The sequence below is a fragment of the Haematobia irritans genome, chromosome 1 (assembly GCF_050003625.1).
Source record: "Haematobia irritans isolate KBUSLIRL chromosome 1, ASM5000362v1, whole genome shotgun sequence".
Taxonomy (NCBI): Eukaryota; Metazoa; Arthropoda; class Insecta; order Diptera; family Muscidae; genus Haematobia; species Haematobia irritans.
In genome coordinates this window covers 203,681,777-203,705,609 of record NC_134397.1, presented here as the reverse complement: position 1 = coordinate 203,705,609, position 23,833 = coordinate 203,681,777, and the positions used below count along the sequence as shown (strand labels likewise).

The 23,833-nt window shown below is 28.2% G+C and overlaps 1 protein-coding gene across 3 annotated transcripts in view; it reads left to right on the top strand.

The window, feature by feature from the left end:
• Positions 1 to 13,142, top strand: part of drn (zinc finger AN1-type doctor no) — a 79,963-nt gene extending 66,821 nt beyond the window's left edge. For 2 of the 3 annotated variants that reach the window (XM_075292606.1, XM_075292607.1), the window contains exons 4-6: positions 30 to 188; positions 7,506 to 7,680; positions 11,499 to 13,142. In XM_075292606.1, the coding sequence (XP_075148721.1) occupies positions 30 to 188; positions 7,506 to 7,680; positions 11,499 to 11,647 (483 nt within the window). In that variant the 3' untranslated portion in view covers positions 11,648 to 13,142. Of the gene's footprint in view, positions 1 to 29; positions 189 to 3,486; positions 4,213 to 7,505; positions 7,681 to 11,498 lie in introns of those variants that run through there. The other variant, XM_075292604.1, reaches the window with a different exon arrangement.
• The last annotated feature ends 10,691 nt before the right edge of the window (positions 13,143 to 23,833 follow it).

Here is a 23,833-nt window from a genome sequence, read left to right as displayed (position 1 = left end):
TTAACCGTTGTTTTTCTCCTCTTTTAAAGGATTCCTTGAGAAAAAAGCAGCAACCACCTGTAGGCAGCACACCCGTTTCAGTTCCAAGCCCACAACCAAGCCCCACATTTAGTCCAGCCATAACAATACCATCTGCAGCACAGCCAACAGTACAGAGTTTACAGCAGCAACATAATGAAATTAAAGAGGTAAGTTAAGAGACAAATTGAAATTGGCCGAAAGTAATTTCCATTTCGAAATTGGAAAAATAAGGAATCAATGATTGTATCGAATTTAAAATACAATGATGTTTAGGAAGAAAAAGGTTTGATGTCTGGTTGTATAAAAGCAAATGTCAAATTAACTGTATCAGTACTTCCCACTGCTCGTGTGAAAACTGGGGGATCTAATTAAATATGATTATATCTCGAAATTGGCCACTTTAGATCTAAGCAGATTTACCCAGATTTGATGAGACAAAATTAGATATAATTATATATACTTCAATATATGACGAGATCTAACACCAGATCCCATTATATAGGGATAAATATATTTATTTCTAATACATTAGATCTAGGCCAATATTGAGATCTGATAAGATCTAACTCCATAGCAATTAGATATGATTAGATCTAACCATGTTTCGAATCTACTCATATCTAATCGTATCAAATTAGATCTCTCTATTTTTACTCGGGTGAAGATGAGTTCAATTTCAACCCCCCTAACCTAAAAGGAAAGCAGAAAAGTGCATGAAATATTTATTTGAATTACTATCGATTCAAATAAAGCGGTCCGTATAATATAATATTTAAAGATTATTATTATGCAAATGTTGACTGCAACTGGTCCATCCGCTTATTCCAAGCTTGGCATACTCCTGGCAACATTCCGACCTGTATCTTACCAGTCAATTGAAGCGGACTTGTTTGTATAGTCATGCTTTTTAACATAGCCCCACAAAAAATAGCCTAAAGGAAGCCAATTGACCGGTCCCGAATGTGAAATAAAATGTTCACCGAACTCGCCTCTCAATATGTATGTTATGGGTGATGTGTGTCTTGTGGCACCGTCTTGTTCAAACCACATGCAATTCAAGTCAAGCTTTTGCATTTTGGACAAAAAGATGGATATCGCCTCACGGTAGCGCTCACCGTTCTCAATTACGTTACGATTCCCATCATCTTTGAAGAATTAAGCTTCTGACTGACCGTCTCTCCAAAATTGACAATTCGGCTTATTTACGTACCCATTGAACCGATTTGGACAAACTTTTTTAAACTTTCACAAAATGTCTAGACTTAAAATTTAAATTGGTTGATGACCGGAACGGATCACAATGTTATTAAAAAAAAAATATTGGAAATATTTAAATTGCATAAAATTTAGCAAATCTGCATTTATGATTTATAGGTCGATATATACTAATTAGAGTATAGGTAAATTTGAATCATTTTTGCGAGTTTTCGACTTAACAGTGACGATTTTTCAAGGAACATGTGGGTATTTTGGCCATATTTGCTAAAATCGGAAGAACATATATATGGGAGCTTTGTCTAATTCTAAGCCGACTTTGATAAAATTTGGCACACATTGCTAAAATTTTAATTGAACTCTCAGAGCAACACATCAAAATTTTCGAAATGAAACTTTGGCCTTCGTTGTCATATGAATCTAAATCGGGAGAAAGATATATATGGGAGTTATATCTAAATCTGAACCGATTTTAACCAAATTTGGCATGTGTTGCAAGAATGTTAGTCCTACTCTCTGTGCAAAACTTTAAGTAAATAGGCGTGAAATTTTGACCTCTGGGGCCATAAGTATCGGAACCAATCTGAACCAATTTCAACAAAATTTGGCATGCATAGTAAAAATGTTATTTCCATTTCCTGTGCACAATTTTAAGTAAATCGGAGGAAAATTTTGATCTACGGTGGTCATATCTGTAAATCGGACGACAGATATATATGGGAGCTATATATAAATCTGAACCGATTTCAACCAAATTCGGTACGCATATTTATAATGTTAATTCTACTCCCTGTGCAAAATTTCACGTAACTCTGAGTAAACATTTGGCCTCTGGCGTCATAGGAGTGTAAATCGGGCAAAAACTATATATGGGATCTATATCTAAATCTGAACCGATTTCAACCAAATTCGGTGTGCATATTTATAATGTTAATTTTACTCCCTGTGCAAAATTTTACTTAACTCGGGGTAAAACTTTGACCTCTGGGGCCATAGGAGTGTAAATCGGGTGAAAGCTATATATGAGAGCTATATCTGAATCTGAACCGATTTGACTGATATTTTGCAAAATTTACGAGACTCACAAAATATTCGATTATACGAAATCGAAAGAAGATCAGTTGATAAATACGCCATTTCTGACCAGATCGGTTATAAATATATATGACAGCTATATCTAAATCTGAACCGACTTTTTTCACAAAATCAATAGGGATCGTCTTTGAGCCGAAAAGGGCCCAATGACAAATTTGGGGACGATCGGACTTAACGTGCGAGCTGGACTTTGCACACAAAAATACATCAACAGACAGACGGACAGACAGACAGACGGACATCGCTAAATCGACTCAGCCGATCGGTATACTAAAAGATGGGTCTATGACTACTCCTTCTCAGCGTTACATACAAATGCACAAACTTATTATACTCTGTACCACAGTAGTGGTGAAGGGTATAAAAATCACTCTATAGATATAGCTTTAGGGATTCTGTATAGAAGTACATGGCTAATTTTGCTTTCCGGCCCTCTTTTCCATATTGAGTTTATAGTTTCCCTGCTCAATATTAATTTCAGGTATTTTTCACACACCTGACAAAGTGAAGTTCAATGCCAATTAAGGACAAAGGGGTTTAAATGTGGGTTTTTAGGCAACCTTAATCGAATACTAGTTCTAAGATAGATATTTAAATTCGAGTAGATGAGAAGAACATAATACAAGGATATGAAATAATGGTTTGAAGAAATATAGTGCGAGGTGCTTGGCTGATTGTTTGAAAATTCATAGACATACAGACAACGATAGTGATTTCACAGCGCTTGTAGTTTGTCTGCACACCGTAGATGGCTCTTTTTCGTCTGCAATTGAGTGATTTTTTAATTTGGCTTTAATTTGTTTTTTTTTTTCTTTGTTCTTTTGATGAAACACCAAATATTGGAAAAACATGTAAAATTCTATGCATCCACAGCTTTTTTGTAATGCAAATTGACTTATTTTTACGGTAATTCTCGTTTTCCAAAAAGAAATTGAGTCGCTTGACTGCCCAATTGAGTGGAATGACTAAGCACTGCAAAAAAAAAAAAAACAAAACCATGGTGAATTATCAAAGTCTATGGAAAATGTTGTACTCAGCTGATATCTTGAAAATACCTTGTTAAATATACCTTGGGTTATTCATTATAGAATTTTATTTAGCCTAAAGTCATTTTGAGAAGTTTTCATTTCTTGTCAATAAATTGTTAAATTCAAAAATAAAAAAATATTGATTTAGAACAAATATTGTGAAAAGAAGTTTCCCAAATAGTGCGAAAATCACCACTCTACCTATCTGAAGGATAACCTACTGTCAAGCTTCGATTCTCTATGTTCAAATTAGTTGAATATAATGGAAAACGGAAATAAGAAAAAATCATCTTCATCTCCAAGGGAAAATCAAAGCCAGAAAAGGAGAAGTAGTACTCGTGAAAAATTAACGAGAAATGTTGATTCCAAGCGAACATCATCAAACTCCACCTCCACTATATCGGAAAACCCAAAAACGAATAGAGGGAATAATAATAAATCTTTATCTAAAGAAAGTTCCTTGGATTCCTCTTCTAGAAATCAATACAATACAGTTAAAAGAAATGGTGAGGGAGAATCCATTGATAAAAATAATCAAAATTTGAAGAAAAGAAATTCAACGACTACAACTAAAATCACAAAAAAAGAAAATTTGAATAATATTCCACTCGCTAAGGAACAATCTTCTACATTTTCTTCATCGAATATCAAACAAAATCAAGAAAACAAAGTCATCGATCATTTAGCTTTAAAGGCCAGTACTTCTATTCAGAGCAAAGAATATCAGAATGACAAATCATCAAATAAAGAAAAATATTTGGAATCAGACACTCCTCTGTCCCAAAAGACACAAAGTGCTAAAAAAGATGAAAATATTTCGGATTCTTCATTGCCCACCACATCCAGAAAAAGGGTAAATTTTATTTCTATAGTTTTGTAACTTAATTTGGGTGAGTAAGTGAATCTTAGGTTACGTTAGATAAAGCGGCAGCAATATTTCAGGCTCACTCAGACTATTCAGTTCATTATGATACCACAGTAGTGAACTTTACTCTTATCACCACTGAATTCTGCCCGATTCTATATTTATTTATTTTTTTTTTTTTTATTTTTCCACTCGACGGACAGTCTTCCCATCACGATATATAATCAATGTGATTTTTATATCCTGAGACCTATAATTTAGCATACCGATCGGATTAGAATTATATTCTGAGTCGATTTATCGATATCCGTCTGTTTGTCTGTTGATGTATTTTTGTGTGGACAGGGCAGATCGCAGTTTAAGTCCGATCGTCCTAAAATTTGGCATATAGCTCCCAACAAATTTGAAGGATTTGAGATGGCACTAAAAATTTTGCTCTAAACAATGGTGAAGTGTATAATAAAGTCGCCCGAATTCGGGTATAATAAAATCGCCCGAAATCGCAATATTTTGTTTGATCCCCGGAAGCAGCTTTTTTAAAAATTTTTCTGACACCTACATGCGGTAAAAACAACAAATACGTGACCGATCTGGCGTTTTTTTAATTCAGAATAATTTTCCATTTCAAATTGATGGTAGAGGGGCGAACTCAATGCCGGTTTTACATTTTTAGCTTCTTATATCAATGTTGTGCTTGGGATCGAGTTAAGTGTGAAAGAATCTTGCAATGAATAGGTTTATATACTAACTTCCCAAAGCTAGTATTTATTTATGGCCTTCGAAAAATAAATATGCTGTCCGAGGTGTTGCACATGTTGAGATTTTCTCATCCTCGTTCTATTTATTGGAAGTAGAACTTCATGATTTGTTGACTTTATGCTCCAAAAGCTAGCCTTATGTTGTTATTATGAAAAAAAAAAAAATTATCTCAAAGTGTTCTATAGAACGTCACCATTTCGGATCGTTATGATCAGTTCTGTTTTTGTTATTTTTAAAGCCAATACTTGATTTTAATTTAAATTATATTTTTTTACTTATATTGTGGGTCATCGCATTAAATAGGATGAAGATAGAGAAAATCGTGTCAATCTAACCAAGTCCACATACAAAAAAAATATTTTTTGTCTTCAATCACGAAATTAATTGATCCAATTAATTTTTAATGGAAATGTCTTCAATCACAGAAATGATAGTATCAATTAATTTTTTAATTGACTTTCAATTAACTATTCATTTTTATTTCCATTAAAAAATTTGTTTAATCAGTTACATTTTTAATTTAATAATTTTTAAAACTCAGTTAACACTTTAATTGGGAAATTTTTCGTGAATTTTTTTGTGCATTGGGGAGATTATTAAATTTTTTACCAATAAATAAAAAAAATATTTTTGTCTTCAATCACGAAATTAATTGATCCAATTAATTTTTAATTGAAATGTCTTCAATCACAGAAATGATAGTATCAATTAAAAAATTAATTGATACTATTTATTTTTGTGATTGATTTTTGTCTCCATTAAAAAGTTTGTTTAATCAATTACATTTTTAATTGAATATTTTTTAAAACTCAATTAAGACTTTAATTGGAAAAATTTTAGTGAATTTTTTTTATGTGCATACGGAAGATCATTAAAATTTTTCCCAATAAATAAACATAAATTTTATAATTTAATTTCATTCAAAGCATCCCAGCAAAAAAACCGTCGCCAAAAAAGTAATGAAAATGTTCTTTTTGTATCCGGAAGTGGTGCAAAATTGACGCAGAAGCGATGAATTTAACATGAGCTTGTCATAGGACGGAAGTCCTCCATTTCAACAGCCGTTGCACAAAATTTGCATCACTTCTTAGGCGTGATCCGAATGCAATGTTTTGGATGTAAATTAAAAAATTCTGTGATATTTTGTCCAATAAATAATTTTTATAATTTTTAATGGATTCATGAAGCTCCGTTAGTGCTACGTTAGCTAACTAATTTTTAAACCGATATATGGACATATCTGTCATTTTGTCTATACATTTCATATGCCAGTTAGGAGCTTAACTGCTAGAAATTGTTCAGTTAAAGTTAACTGGAGAAATGATATTTGCAATTTACTTTCTGTTAACTGACAGTTAAAGCCTAACGGAGCTACATGAAAATGGCCGTAACCTATATGACCTCAAATATTTTCTAAAATTCATAATTTTTTCAGATTGGATTTAGCATTTTTGTCGACGAAATTTAAATGGTTTGTACCATTTTATGAATTCTTATTCTGTTAAGGTATTTGAAACAAAAAAAGTTAAAATTACCCATTAAAAGTATGAAAAAACCAAGTTATAAAAAATCGAATTAAAATAACTTCCTGGGTAGTTGAAATAAAGAACATCATTGGGAGTACATCTTCTGTAAGTGCTTTTAAAGTTGTGCCTTTGGAAGAACTTCCAATTTTTTTTGCTGGGATGTAGTGTATTTGGTACTTGTATATAATCTTCAAATGTCTTCTTTTTTCTGCTGCTTAAATTAATAAAAGTGGCAAATATTTTTCTTTGATTCAGAAAAATTGAAATGATCCTCGATTTTACTTTAGCATTTTGTTTGTTTGCCAATTAAATTTACAGAAAATATTTTGGCATTAAACTCTTATTCTTCTCGTCGCTAATATTGCTTTGTGGTGCCTTTGCCCATTTCGCTGATGGGCACAACAGAACTCGTGACTTGATTTGATTTGAAAAAGAGATGATGGACGCCTCACACAAAATCAATGGCGACGAGGAGATGATTTATTTTTTGTTTTACTACAAACTGTGTAGTAGCATAAAAGAAAGCAAACATTTTATTTGAATTTTATTGGGTTATTTGTAAATTTCTTTCTTTCTGGGTTTTACTTTTTGTTGTTTATGTAATGGACCACAATGCTAAAAATGAACAAATTCTGCATGAAAGTGGTGAGGTATGTTAGATCTTTGTTGGTTTTTTTTGTTTAGCTATGAATGTTGATAATGACATTGAAGAAGTAATAATCGTTATTTGGGGTCATAGAGAGAATTGTATATGAAGGATTACAATAAAATTATAGACAATTTGAATAAATTTTATAACAAGTAATAAACCCTACTTGGAAAAGTTTCTTCAATGAAACTTTAGTAATATCCCTTTCCTTAGGGATAATATTAAAAGTTTGCATTTATTAATTTTATTGTCTTAAATTTGTATGATTTCATTCGATTCCTTGTTAAATGTTTTATACTAAATATTTTTATTTAAATTATTTTCATTCATTCGTTTTTTTTTTACAGAAAATAAATGAAGAAAACACAGCCAAAACTAGCAGCGAAGCAGCCGCCTCCGCATCCGCCGGTCCTTCAACTTCCACCGAACCAGCAGAAGATGATAAAGACAAGGAAGATGACAAAGATTCGAAAAAGAAAAAGAATCGCTGCTCTGAATGCCGCAAGAAAGTTGGCTTGACAGGTTAGTATATATATTGGCTTTGCGTAAAAAGGAAACAAAAGAATTAAATCGAAGTGGATCTAGCTTCTATAGTATAAGAGACTGTTTTTATACCCACCACCGTATAATGGTGACGGGGGTATAATAAGTTTGTCATTCCGTTTGTAACTCATCGAAATATCGATTTCCGATATATATCGATATAAAGTCTATATATTCTTGATCAGGGAGAAATTCTAAGACGATATAACCATGTCCGTCCGTCTGTCTGTCTGTTGTAATCACGCTACAGTCATCAATAATGAAGCAATCGTGCTAAAATTTTGCACAAACTCGTCTTTTGTCTGCAGGCAAGTCAAGTTCGAAGATGGGCTATATCGGTCCAGGTTTTGATATTGTCCCCATACAAACCGACCTCCCGATTTGAGGTCTTGGGCTTATAGAAACCGTAGTTTTTATCCAATTTGCTTGAAATTGGAAATCTAGAGGTATTTTAGGACCACAAAGAGATGTACCAAAAATTGTGATTATCGGTCCATGTTCTGGTATAGCCCCCATATAGACCGATCTCCTGATTTTACTTCTTGGGCTTCTAGAAACCGTAGTTTTTATCGCATTTGCCTGAAATTGGAAATCTAGCGGAATTCTAGGACCATAAAGACGTGTCTCGAAGATGGTGATTATCGGTCCATGTTCTGGTATAGCCCCATATAGACCGATCTCCCGATTTTACGTCTTGGGCTTCTAGAATCCGTAAATTTTTTACCCAATTTGCCTGAAATTGGAAATCTAGAGGTATTCTAGGACCATAAAGACGTGTGTCGAAAATGGTGAGTACCGGTCCATGTTTTGATATAGCCCCCATATAGACCGATCTCCCGATTTTACATCTTGGGCTTGTAGAAACCGTAGTTTTTATCCAATTTGCCTGAAATTGGAAATTTAGAGGTATTGTAGGACCACAAATACGTGTGCCGAAAATGGCGTGCATTGGTCCATGTTTTGGCATAGCCCCCATATAGGCCGATCTCCCGATTTTACTTCTTGGGCTTATAGAAACCGTAGTTTTTATCCAATTTGCATGAAATTTGAAATCTAGAATTAGGATTTCAGGTGTGCTTAGTATAGCTCCCATAAGACTGATCTCTCGATTTAACTCCTTGGGTTTCTAGAAACCGTAGTTTTTATCCGATTTGCCTGAACTTATAAATATACACCAAAACTTGTATCGGATAAGGGAGCCACCATGGTGCAATGGTTAGCATGCTCGCCTTGCATACACAAGGTCGTGGGTTCGATTCCTGCTACGACCGAACACCAAAAAGTTTTTCAGCGGTGGATTATCCCACCTCAGTAATGCTGGTGACATTTCTGAGGGTTTCAAAGCTTCTCTAAACACTGCACTGTGGAACGCCGTTCGGACTGCACTGTGGAACGCCGTTCGGACTCGGCTATAAAAAGGAGGTCCCTTGTCATTGAGCTTAACATGGAATCGGGCAGCACTCAGTGATAAGAGAGAAGTACACCACTGTGGTATCACAATGGACTGAATAGTCTAAGTGAGCCTGATACATCGGGCTGCCAACTAACCTAAGACTGATGATATAGACTGATTTCACTTCTTGAGGGTATAGAAGGTACTCTGATCATGAAAATTGCTTGAAACGAAATGTTACTTCTCCGTAATCATTTAAATAATGGGGGTGAAAATCTACAAATATTAGATTCCAAATCAAGACTTTATTTCATCATTTTCTTGCACACTTACAAGAGATCTTAATGATTCCTCTAAAACTCAAACAAAAATGGTTCTTATAAATCCAGAATCTTATATATACCCAGCAAAAACTAGGTAACCACATCTCATTACAATTCGCATTACCAGGAGTAATGCTGCCATTACACGTTGCATTACATTGCGGTGAGTTATAATGACTTACTTGTAATGACAAAAATATATATAATGCCTAATAATTTTCGAATAGTTATTCTCAAATTTTTAGGCAGTTGGCTTAATAAAATAGAATTGAAAGGATTGAATACTTCTTAGTACGAATGAACTGAAATATTTTTCTATGCTAAGTGTTATTCGTATGAATGATAAGCTTTCTATAATAAAGGAAGTCAGAGTTATCATTTTATAAGAAATTTTACTAAATTTGGTTTTAGTTTTTGTTCGGTTTTTGTTCATTTTTACGAATGCTTTATCAGTGGATAAAATGTTCTTGTTCAGTAGTAAATTCGTATACCCTGCGAAGAAAACAGTATTAGTAAAATGCCATAAATTTTTTGTGATTCAATCACGAAATTAATTGATACAATTAATTTTTAATTGATCACAGAAATGTTATTAATTAATTAATTGATACTATTAGTTTTGTGATTGATTTTTATTTCAATTAAAAAATTTGTTGAATAAATTAAATTTTTAATTGAATATTTTTTAAAACTCAAATAAAATTTTAATTGGAAAAATTTTCGTGAAATTTTTTTGTGGGTAGTTAATGAACTATTCCTAACTGCTTTCAGTTTAGGATTTTTTTACTGAAGCAACTAAATTTTATTATTTCACACAATAACACTAGTTTACAAAAAAATAAAAAATTCATGTACACTTAATGAAAGGCAAATTTTCTTATGTATTTTGATCTGCTGAATTCGAAAAAAAATTAAAATTTTTTTTTATGGAACGACATTTTTCGGTCGATTTTCTTCTAGTTGATCTTATTACTTACGTTAGAGTATCATCTATACGATCATGAACTTCTCTTCCAGACGTTTTTTCAATGGTTTATACTTTTCTGGCGGAAAAGGTCCTTTGTAAATTTTTTGAAAATTTGGCTTTTCGCATCGAAAATTTTTAAACCACTTAACTTATCACAGATACAATTATACCCGATTATTCGTCATCTTAATACCTTTCATTTAAGTACCAACAACGATATAATCGGACATTTTTAACTCGAGATATAATTTGTTTAGAGAGAAAAGAGCGAAAAAATAAAAATAACAGGATATCTCAAAAACGAATTCAGCAGATCAAAATACATAAAAAAGGTCGGCTCTCATCAAGTGTACATTTTCAGTGTAAACTAGTGAAATTTAACTTAATGCAAATAAAATGACTAATCTAAATGGATGAATATTTTTTCCTTTAGTTTCGAAGGCACTTTTTTCTGGGTGTAGTGCTCCTATTACACCATTACTCGCCATATTTTGATCCATTGTAATCGGCGATAGAAATCAATATTTTCGTGATTTGGTTGCCTGAGACAATAAGTGGCTATTTTACAAGCTTTGGTGTATCTACGAATAAGTGATTACATATTATGTTATTATATGCTTTAAAAGCACTACTTATTTCATGGCCGAAAGTATGCCTGGGGAGAAGTACTTTCCTCCTAGGACATGCGTATGTAAATGTAATCCGGAGCGATGCCAATTAATAAGTGGTTATTATTTTTTAAAACGGCTTACCTACAAGATTACCGGGTAATGAGAGTTTTTGCTGGGTATAGTCTTCATAGGTAAAATCTTTAAATTTATCTTTGGGAATTGTACAGGTTGAACTGCTCTGCTTGGGAGAATATCTGTCATCAAACCCCCCTGAAATTTCAAAAGGAAACTATAATATTTGATTCATGGTGGTGGGTTTTTAAGATTCGCCCCGACCGAACTTACGGCTGTGTATACTTGTTTTATTTTTTTTCATTTAATAGACTAAAATCTTCAATTCTTTAATTTGCATATTTGATTTTTGTTGCTAGATGATTTTCTTATTTCCTTTTTATTGTATCGAAAATAGTTTTCACCACCATTACTCTTTTTCTATTTTGCAGGTTTCCTTTGCCGATGCGGTGGTTTATACTGTGCTGTTCATCGATACAGTGACAAGCACAATTGCACATTCGATTATCGGGAACATGGAGCCCAAGAGATCAGACGCAATAATCCGGTAGTAGTTGGCGAAAAAATACAAAAAATTTGAACTTTTGTGCCATCATCATTTAACAACTTTATGATAATATAATTCTTATATATATATACATCTATACATATAAATATAAAACAAAAAAACACAAAACAAAACTTATAAATATTAAATATACATAATATAAATAATATATAAAATATTACTAAAAAAACGGAAAGAAACAACTAAAGAAACAGAAAATAAAAAAGCTAATTTAAATATATATATTTAGAGAAAAAAACCGGAGAAAATTTGAAAAAAAAAAAAACTGAAAATACAGAGCCCCTCCACCACAATAACCATACACAGAGCGCATAGATTAAAGAAACAATCCAAACAATCGAAACTTAATAATAAAAAAAAAAACACAGTGAAGTTTTATAATTTTGTTTTTTTTTTTGTGTAAAGAATATGCCAATTACAGCCAAAAATTTTTAAGTTCTCTTCCTCCTTATGCAATACTAGAAAACAAAACTATAGTCTCTCCATTTTACTTAAATCACCAATAACACCAACAACTCGATGATCTATTAAGTCTATTAGATGTATAAAGAAATTATAGATTGAGTTAATTATTTTTATTTCTTATTGTTTAAATCTTTCTCCTCTGCAATTCACATTATATATATAGAGAGATATGTTAATGAAAGAAACGAAATATATTTGCAATTAGTTTTTCTTTCTTCTGTAGTAGAAAAATTTTTGGTTTAGTTTTGTTGTTTATAGTTTAAAAAATATAATAAAATAATTTAAAAAAAATAAAAGCATCATATTCGAAAGGGAAGCATATACTATATATATTTTAATTATATTATTATTATTATTTTCATTTTATGATTATTATTATTTTTTTTTGTATAGAACCACCTACACACACACACACTTTTTAAGGGATATAATTAATATAAAGAAATATATAATATTTAAGACATTAATCCCGGATATTTTTATTAGAATATTCTTCTTTCCCCTCCCTCCTTTAATCGCTTTATCTTTTTTATTTTGTTCTAGTGAAAATTTCCTAATATCAAGTAATTTTCAAAACTGAAAAACTGAAAAAAATGCTGCTGCAGTTTTTTTTTATTTCATATTTAGAAAATTTGAAAATTATAAATTTTGCTTTAAACTCTACACATAAACAAAATTAGTTTTAATTTATCCTTTTTTAAATAATAAAAAAAAAAAAACAAAAACAACACGACACAGATACACCCACATGCGATGATACAATATAGTTTTTTAAATTGTTTATCATATACAAATTACAAAATGAAAAAAAAAAAAAAACAAATGATGCAAAAACAAAACCAAGCTCTTTAATGTAATGTAATTATCTTTATTATTATTAATTAATATTAGTAACAAGAAAAACCAAGAAACAATTCTAAAAAAAAAAAACAAAAATAACAACCACAAGCTCTTGAAAACTTTACAAATTTTATTAAAAAAAAGAAAAAGAGATGGAAATGTATAAAAAAAATAAATAAAACACTATAAATGAACTCCACAATTTTACAATTAGTTTTATAAATATTTTCTTCAATACTATCATCTACTATATAACAACAACAAGAACACAAAGCTAAACAAATGGGGATAAATAAAAACAATTAGCAATATACACTATGCTACCACTATTTACCAATACTAAAAAACACACACAAATCAAATTTCCTCTATTCCCAAGAAATTCTTGAAAAACGATAAATTATTGTAATTTAAATTTGAACGTGATTTGGTTAGCAACATTTATTGACAATGAGAAAAATGTATTTTTTTCTCCAGTTACCTAGTGTTTACTTTGTGAGAGTTAATTTTTTCCAATTTGATTTTATTTTATATAGAGGAACATTAAAGTAAAATGGGTAAAAAAATTGTCCTCTCGAGTGACTCTTCAGAATTTCCATAAGAAAAATTAAATCAATATTTTTAAAGATATTTCTTTATATTTTTTTCTTGTTTTTAACTTAAAGTTTTAAAAATCTATTGTATATGGATAAAGATTTATTGGGGGCAATTTTATTTTTCTAAAGACGTTATCGTTTTTATTTCTCTGTAATCGAGGGTTTCAACTGCAAATCGTAGAATTTAAAGGGAGAGAGTAAAATCAAAATCACAGAAATCTTTTCGAAATCGAATAAATCATTTCGAAATCAATTCTTTGAAATACCATAATTGCCGTATAATTCACAATACATTTGCCTTATAAGAAGTGTTTTAAAATTTCGAAAAATTTCGATTTACTGTGTAATGTCTAGAGCCTATTGGAAACTCCTGCTTTCGAATCAAAATATTTGATGCCTTTTTTAACCCTCTAATGCCCAAGCCCGCGGGCTTCATTTAATAAGGAAGCTTTTAGTAAAACACGCCTAAAGACAACAAAAATGGGCAAAATAAAAAGAAAACTTATTTGAAACTATTCAAGAGGCTTTTCAGCATATGCTGAATTTTACGGTATAAATTTTTCTCGCTTAGTTCTCTTGCTTTTGTGTCGTTAACATTGAAAATTTTATCAGCTGGCAAAAACATTGGGACATTAAAGGGTTAACTTCTTTGAATATTTTGGAATTCTTTGATTTCGAAAAAAAATATATTTAATTTTGAAATTTTCGTGTCTGTTCTGGTATACACAAAAAACAATTTTCTGATTCAATCACGAAATTAATTTTAATTGAAATGTCTTCAATCGCAGAAATGATAGTATCAATTAAAAAATTAATTGAAGGTCAATTAAAAAATTAATTGATCCAATTGAAAAATTAATTGATACTATTAATTTTTGTGTTTGATATTTCAATTAAAAATTTTTTTGAATCAATTAAATTTTTAATTGAATATTTTTTAAAACTCAATCAAGATTTTAATTGGAAAAATTTTCATGAATTTTTTTTTCTGTGTACACACATGTATCACTTTTGTGAGGTGTCACACTTAGGACGTGTTCTGGACTAGACCTTACACTGCCACAGACCTGACAGGCATTATTTTTCTTTCTGATTTCGATTACGAAATTTGAATTCTTCGATTTGGTGTGATTCTTTCATTTTAATTTGCTATCCATTCAATTCAATTCTTCGATTTGAAATCATTGAGTTCAAATTCGAATGCTTTGGGTTTTCGATTTTGTTTAGAAATTTTCGAATATCGATTTGAAATCTTCGATTCCCTTAAAGAACTACGATGTACGAAAGTCTCGGATATATAATTCGATTTTTGCAAACTTCTTCGATTTCTAGATTTTGATTTGAATACTCAAGATTTAAATAGGAATTCTGCGAATTTTAATTCGAATTGCTCGAATTAAATTGGATTTCAATACGAAGTCTCGGATATATAATTCGATTTTAGCAAACTTCTTCGATTTCTAGATTTGGATTTGAATACTTAAGTATATAATTCGGATATATAATTCGATTTTTGCAAACTTCTTCGATTTCTAGATTTTGATTTGAATACTCAAGATTTAAATAGGAATTCTGCGAATTTTAATTCGAATTGCTCGAATTGCCACATATTCGATATCAATTAAATTTCGATATCGATTAAATTCTTCGATTTCGATAATTTTTAGAATTGAACTATTCGAGTTCTTTCTAATATTTAGAATTTCAATCCAAATACAATAAGAATTTTTAAATTGGATTTCAATACGAAGTCTCGGATATATAATTCGATTTTAGCAAACTTCTTCGATTTCTAGATTTGGATTTGAATACTTAAGATATATAATTCGGATATATAATTGGATTTTAGCAAACTTCTTCGATTTCTAGATTTGGATTTGAATACTTAAGATTTAATATAGGAATTCTGCGAATTTTAACTCGAAATTGTCGATTTCGAATCACATATTCGATATCAATTATATTTCGATATCGATTAAATTCTTCGATTTCGATAATATTTAGAATTGAACTATTCGATTTCTTTCTAATATTTAGAATTTCAATCCAAATACAATAAGAATTTTTAAATTGGATTTCAATACGAAGTCTCGGATATATAATTCGATTTTAGCAAACTTCTTCGATTTCTAGATTTGGATTTGAATACTTAAGATTTAAATAAGAATTCTGCGAATGGAAATTGTCGATTTCGAATCACATATTCGATATCAATTATATTTCGATATCGATTAAATTCTTCGATTTCGATAATATTTAGAATTGAACTATTCGATTTCTTTCTAATATTTAGAATTTCAATTGATATACAATCAATAGAAATTTATTTATGGCAATGAGAAATCCATTTTTTTTCTTAAATAAAACAAAATTGCCACGAAGATTTCACATTTATGGACTAGATAAAAAAAATTGTCCAAATAGACTTCATAGTGAAATATATTATGATTTCTATGGCAACGTGACTTGTTCGTGACAATATATCTCAAAATTCTTCAAATTGTTAAAGTAACGATTTTTGGGAAAATTTTTTGCGTATATTAAATTTTATTTGGCAAGCAATTTGGGTGAGTATGCAACGGTGAATTCCGTAGCAAATAAGCTTCGGGGATATTTTACTGGGGGGATTTTCCGTTAGAGAGAAAAAAGTTTTGAGTTGTTTTTCTATCCAACATCGATTCGTTCATATTTCACCAGAACTTTGTTCAGCTAAGTTTTTGCTCCGGATTCAAAAACAATGTCTTTAAAAATCATTATCAGAAGAAGTAGGCAATGGCGGGATGACGATAAACAAAAAATCAAGCGTTCATAAATAATTTTATGAACTCTATTATCGACGGTGTTCGTAAATTGTATGAAGAGTGTTCATAAAATGAATGAACAGATTCTTAATTAATTTTTGCTAATTGAAATCCAAGGAATTTTAAGGAAATTAAATTTTGGTTCACGAGAAAAATTTCAAAAGGGACAAACCATATTTTTGACAAACAAAATTAGGAAGTCAATTTGCTACTTTACATATTTTCACAATTTAGTCAATCGAGAGTATTAGTATGCAATGAGACTTCGTTAGATTTTGTTTTTAATATGTATTGGAGAAAAAAATTCATTTTGTAATATATGGAAAATGTAAATAATACAAAAATAGTTTTTGATATTTTAAAAATATTTTTGTTTTTTTTTTATTTTTAAAAATCTGTCCTGAAAAAAACCTTAAAAAAATATTTTTTTTAATTGTAAAACTGGAACAATGAATGAAATATTAAATGAAAATAAATGGTTAGGGAATTAAATCTAAACGTGGTGTTGATGTAGAGTTTTCAATTGTCTATAAAAAAAATTGCCCTTTAAGTCTTTATCCAAAATTATATTTTAGTTAAATGTATTTCTTCTGAGGAAAAAAGACCATTTGCAAATTGAAAATGTTTATAGAATAGATTTGAAATTGGTCTTTTTTTAATTATATACTATATCTATATCCCCAATGTAAAAGCTTTTCTTTAAAAAAAATTTTAACGATATATATTTTTTAATATAATATATGCTTTAAACTGTGTTTTAATATGATTTTAAAAAATTTATTTTATATTAAATTAATCTAAAGCTTTAAGCTTTTTATTGTTTTCTTAATCTTCCATTTCTTTCTACTTCTACTTCTATTTATTTTATTTTTTTAATATATTTTTTTTATTTTTTTCTTGCTGTTTTTTTTTTTAATTTTTTTTCTTGTTTTATATATTTTTTTTTGGTTTAAGTTTATATACTTTATAATTATTAATATTATTATTAACTTTTTTGTTAACTCTTTATACAAAATGCAACAAAAAGAACACCACCAACTCCCTTATATTGATCTAATATTATATATTAAAATTTAAACAAACAAAAAAAATGAAAAGAGAATAAAATAAAACAATTTCATTATAAATTAACTAGAGCTTGCTTTTTATTTTTTTTATTATTACTATTACTTTACACATATACATATATTTACATACAATAAAAAAATATATTACTATCATTTTAATGTTTTATTCTTATTACAAAATATATATTTTCTTAGATTTAATTAAAACAAATATTTAGTAATAATTTCTTGATGAAAAAGGTTTTTAATTGTTTTTTTTTTTTTTTGAAATTTTAATTTAAACACTGATGAGTATATATAGAATATTATTAATTACAAAAAAATATATATGGAATAAAAGAATATTATAATTAATAATTACCGAAAATAAAAAGAAAATATTTAGTTAAAACCACTTTACAAAAACGGAATAAACAAAAAACCAATTGTTTGTTTTTATTTATTCACTTTTTCTTTTGTTTGGGGATTAGTTTATTTAGTTTTTATTTTGTTTGATTTAATTTAAGACACATTTTAAGTTAAATCAATCGCGAAATCGTTTTATAAAATCTAGGAGTCATTCTGAATATTCTGATTTCAATCTACATTGTATCATATGTATGTGGTTGATTCTAAATTGGACAGTTTTCCATATTTCATGCAAAGATCGTATCACTAATAAGATGCAGAATGAACGATGGATGATATGATGTGAATCCGTTTCAGATTAGTGGGCAGTGGACACTAAATTCCTACGCTCATCGGCGTAGTCCGAGTTCATTAGATGACGGGGCTTCGTTAAACTTGGAAAAATCATTTAAAAGTTTCGGAAATATTCGAATATTTTTAATATTATATTGATGCAAGAGAAATTTTCCGTATACGAGAATATATTTTGTAGATGGTCACTGTCAATTGAGCAGATATGACTGGTATGCAAACGGGAGTGTCCCTGGAAAAGAGTAGGTCGGCGATTGACATGGGATGTAATTCGAACTCCAAATCGAATTCATTTGGATCCTGTATATAGTGAATCTTCTACTTAATGGCTACATCTTATACTAAGTGGCAAATATCCACGGTTTTGCCTTTGCGACGAGATAACCGAAATAGTAGCATTTCAATAGAAAGCGTGGGCCATAACCTTCCGAAGTTTTCGGCATATAAAAGTTGGCCTAAAAAAATAAAATTGAGATTGATCAATATGGACAGCGCTTTTCCGATGTCTGCGCTCTTGCATTTTCGAGGTGAAGAGTGATCCGTCTTCGGCGGTTGGTCATCCTGAGTTTTTTTTGGAAGACAAATGGTTCAGATTAAATTCCATTTTTGGGCGAGAAGAATCCATTAAGTTTCTATAAACACAGTGTTGCCAGGAAAAATTTCCGGTTCACCCTACAAGGCCAAAAAACTTCCCAACTTACCCCTACATTCGCAAAAAAAAATCCCTACAATTTCCCATACAATATTTTTCCTTAAATTTAAATACAAACTACAAACATATGAAAATGCAACATATATTACGTAAAAATAAATTTGTGTTACCACCACGGCAGCCACAGTTGGTAGAATTCTACCAAAAATAGTAGATTTTTTCTGTATGGTAGATTTCTTGATGTTTTGGTAGATCAAGTCTCTATAGAAATAAAATTTTGGAAAAAGTTTATTTAAAAGTAAAATTTTAGTAAAAGTTTCTATAAAATTAAAATTGAGACATTTTTATATAGAAATATAATTTTGAGAAAAAACTCTATAGAAAAACTAAAATTTTGAGAAAATTTTCTGTAGAACTAAAATTTGGAAAAAACTTTCTATAGAAGTAAAATTTTGACAAAATTTTCTACATCGATAAAATTTTTCTACAGAGATAAAATTTTGACAAAATTTTCTATACAGATAAAATATTGACAAAATTTTCTATACAGATAAAATTTTGACAAAATTATCTATAGAGATAAAATTTTGACAAAATTTTCTATAGAGATAAAATTTTAACAAAACTGTCTTTAGGAATAAAGTTCTGATAAAATTTTCTACAGGAATAAAGTTTTGAAAACATTTTCTATAGAGATAAAATTTTGACAAAATTTTCTATAAATATAAAATTTTGACAAAATTTTCTATACAGATAAAATTTTGACAAAATTTTCTATACAAATAAAATTTTGACAAAATTTTCTATAGAAGTAAAATTTTGACAAAAATTTTCTACAGAGATAAAATTTTGACAGAATTTTCTATAGAAATAACATTTTGACAAAATTTTCTATAGAGATAAAATTTTTACAAAATTTTCTGTAGACATAAAATTTTTACAAACTTTTCTGTAGAGATACAATTTTGACCAAATTTTCTATAGAGATAAAATTTTGACAAAATTTTCTATAGAGATAAAATTTTGACAAAATTTCCTATAGAGACAAAATTTTCTATAGAGATAAAATTTTGACAAAATTTTCTATAGAAATAACATTTTGACAAAATTTTCTATAGAAGTAAAATTTTGACAAAATTTTCTATAGAAATAAAATTTTGACAAAATTTTCTATAGAAGTAAAATTTTGACAAAACTTTCTATAGAAGTAAAATTTTGACAACATTTTCTACAGAGATAAAATTTTGACAGAATTTTCTATACAGATAAAATTTTGACAACATTTTTTATGAGATAAAATTTTGACAAAATTTTCTATAGAGATACATTTTTGACTAAATTTTCTATAGAGATACAATTTTGACCAAATTTTCTATAGAGATACAATTTTGACCAAATTTTCTATAGAGATAAAATTTTGACCACATTTTCTAAAGAGATACAATTTTGACCAAATTTTCTATAGAGATAAACTTTTGACCACATTTTCTATAGAAATACAATTTTGACAACATTTTCTATAGAGATTAAATTTTGACAAAATTATCGATAGAGGTAAAATTTTAACCAAATTTTCTACAGAAATAAAATTTTAACCAAATTTTCTATAGAAATAAAATATTGACAAAATTTTCTATAGAAATAAAATGTTGACAAAATTTTCTATACAGATAAAATTTTAACCAAATTTTTTACAGAAATAAAATTTTAACCAAATTTTCTATATAAATAAAATCTTGACAAAATTTTCTGTAGAAATAAAATTTTGACAAAATTTTCTATAGAGATAAAATTTTGACAAAATTTTCTATAGAGATAAAATTTTGACAAAATTGTCTATAGGAATAAAGTTCTGATAAAATTTTCTACAGGAATAAAATTTTGGCAAAATTTTCTATAGAGATAAACTTTTTACAAAATCTTCTACAGAAATAAAATTTAGAGAAAAATTTCTTTAGAAATAAAATATTGAGAAATTTTCGTAAAGAAATAACATTTTGAGAAAAATATCTATAGAAACAAAATTTTGACAGAATTTTCTATAGAAATAAAATTTGGAAAAAAACTTTCTATAGAAGTAAAATTTTGACAATATTGTCTATTAAAATAAAATGTTGACCAAATTTTCTATAGAAAAATAATTTTGAAAAAAAAAATTCTATTGAAATAAAATTTTTACAAAAATTGCTATACAGATAAAATTTTTTATAAATATAAAATTTTCTATAGAGATAAAATTTTGACAAAATTTTCTATAGAGATAAAATTTTGACAAAATTTTCTATAGAGACAAAATTTTGACAAAATTTTCTATACAGATAAAATCTTGACAAAATTTTCTATAGAAGTAAAATTTTGACAAAATTTTCTATAGAAATAAAATTTTGACAAAATTTTTTACAGAGATAAAATTTTGACAGAATTTTCTATACAGATACAATTTTGACAACATTTTTTATAGAGATAAAATTTTGACAAAATTTTCTATAGAGATAAATTTTTGACTAAATTTTCTATAGAGATAAAATTTTGACCAAATTTTCTATAGAGATAAACTTTTGACCACATTTTCTATAGAAATAAGCTTTTGACCAAGTTTTCTATAGAAATAACAAAAAACAAAATTTTCTATAGAGATAAAATTTTGACAAAATTTTCTATAGATATAGAATTTTGACAAAATGTTCTATAGAGATAAAATTTTGACAAAATTTTCTATAGAGACAAAATTTTCTACAGAGATAAAATATTGACAAAATTTTCTATAAAAATAAAATTTGGAAAAAACTTTCTATAGAGATAAAATTTTGACAAAAATTTTCTATAGAGATACAATTTTGACAAAAAAAATTCTATAGAAATAAAATTTTGACAAAATTTTCGATAGAGATAAAATTTTGACAACATTTTCTACAGAAATAAAATTTTAACCAAATTTTCTATAGAAATAAAATCTTGACAAAATTTTCTATAGAAATAAAGTTTTGACAAAATTTTCTATAGAGATAAAATTTTTACAAAATCTTCTATAGAAATAAAATTTTGGGAAAATTTTCTTTAGAAATAAAATATTGAGAATTTTTTCTATAGAAATAACATTTTGAGAAAAAAATCTATAGAAATAAATTTTTTATAAAATTTTCTGTAGAAATAAAATTTGGAAAAAACTTTCTATAGACAAAATTGTCTATTAAAACAAAATTTTGACAAAATTTTCTATAGAGATAAAATTTTTACAAAATCTTCTATAGAAATAAAATTTTGAGAAAATTTTATTTAAAAATAAATTATTGAGACATTTTTCTATAGAAATAACATTATGAGAAAAAAATCTATAGAAATAAAATTTTGAAAATATTTTCTGTAGAAATAAAATTTGGAGAAAACTTTCTATAGAAGTAAAATTTTGACAAAATTGTCTATAGAAATAAAATTTTGACAAAATTTTCTATAGAGATACAATTTTGACCAAATTTTCTATAGAGATAAAATTTTGACCAAATTTTCTGTAGAGATAAAATTTTGACAAAATAATCTATAGAAATAACATTTTGACAAAATTTTCTATAGAAATAACATTTTGACAAAATTTTCTATAGAGATATAATTTTGACAAAATTTTCTAAGGAAATAAAATTTTGACAAAATTTTCTATACAGATAAAATTTTGACAAAATTGTATATAGGAATAAAGTTCTGATAAAAATTTCTACAGGAATAAAATTTTGACAAAATTTTCTATAGATATAAAATTTTGACAAAATTTTCTATAGAGATAAAATTTTGACCAAATTTTCTACAGAAATAAAATTTTAACCAAATTTTCTATAGAAATAAAATCTTGACAAAATTTTTATAGAAATAAAATTTTGACAAAATTTTCTATAGAGATAAAATTTTGACAAAATTGTGTATAGGAATAAAGTTCTGATAAAATTTTCTACAGGAATAAATTTTTGACAAAATTTTCTATAGAGATACAAATTTGACCAAATTTTCAACACAAATAAAATTTTAACCAAATTTTCGACAGAAATAAAATCTTGACAAAATTTTCTATAGAAATAAAAACTTGACAACATTTTCTATAGAAATAAAATTTTGACAAAATTAAAAATTTTAACAAAATTGTCTATTAAAATAAAATATTGAGCACATTTTCTATAGAAATAAAATTTTGACAAAATTTTCTAAAGAAATAAAATTTTGACAAAATTTTCTATAGGAATAAAGTTCAGATAAACTTTTCTACAGGAATAAAAGTTTGACAAATTTTTCTATAGAGGTAAAACTTTTACAAAATCTTCTATAGAAATTTGAAAAATAAAATTCTATAGAAATAAAATTTTGACAGAATCTCCTATAGGGATAAAATTTTGACAAAATTTTCTACTTGTGGGAATTTCACCTACTTCTGGCAAAACTGTATAAACAACGCAAATAGCGCTCGCTCAAAACGTGATTACGTAAACCTAAAAAATGTCAAGCTTTATAGTGAATACTAAGTTCGAGTTTAGCCGCTAAAGTAAAAATTAAATCAGTAAAAAAAGTCATGAAATTATACATCTTTGAGACAAATTTTATTATAACTTGATGGGGAATAGCCCAAAGCAAAATGGTTTATTAAAGAAAAGTAATCGTGAAAAAATGGCGATTTTAGCGGCTAAACTCGAACTTAATACCCACCTTTACGATGGAGCTGTGAGTTGGCTGAGTGCAACATTAGGGTTGCCCAATATCGAAATATAAAAGCAACCCTTGTACCTCAATGACTAGGGACTTCATGTTTATAGCCGAACCCGAGCGGCGAAACTACATAGAGCTTTGAAATGCTGAGAAATGTTACCAGTAAAAGAGGTACTGAAAAACGCTGAAAAACTATTTGATACTGTATTGGCCGGCACATTAACCAATTTACCACGGTGGATCCCAATAAATACTGAAATTTTATATTTTTCTTCAGTTCGAATTTGGAATATTATCAAATATACCGAGACACGTAGAAACGTGAAAAAGAAATGTTTTCTGACAAGAGTTTGTATTCGTTCATCACGGATAATGTTTCGCTCCCAATAGTG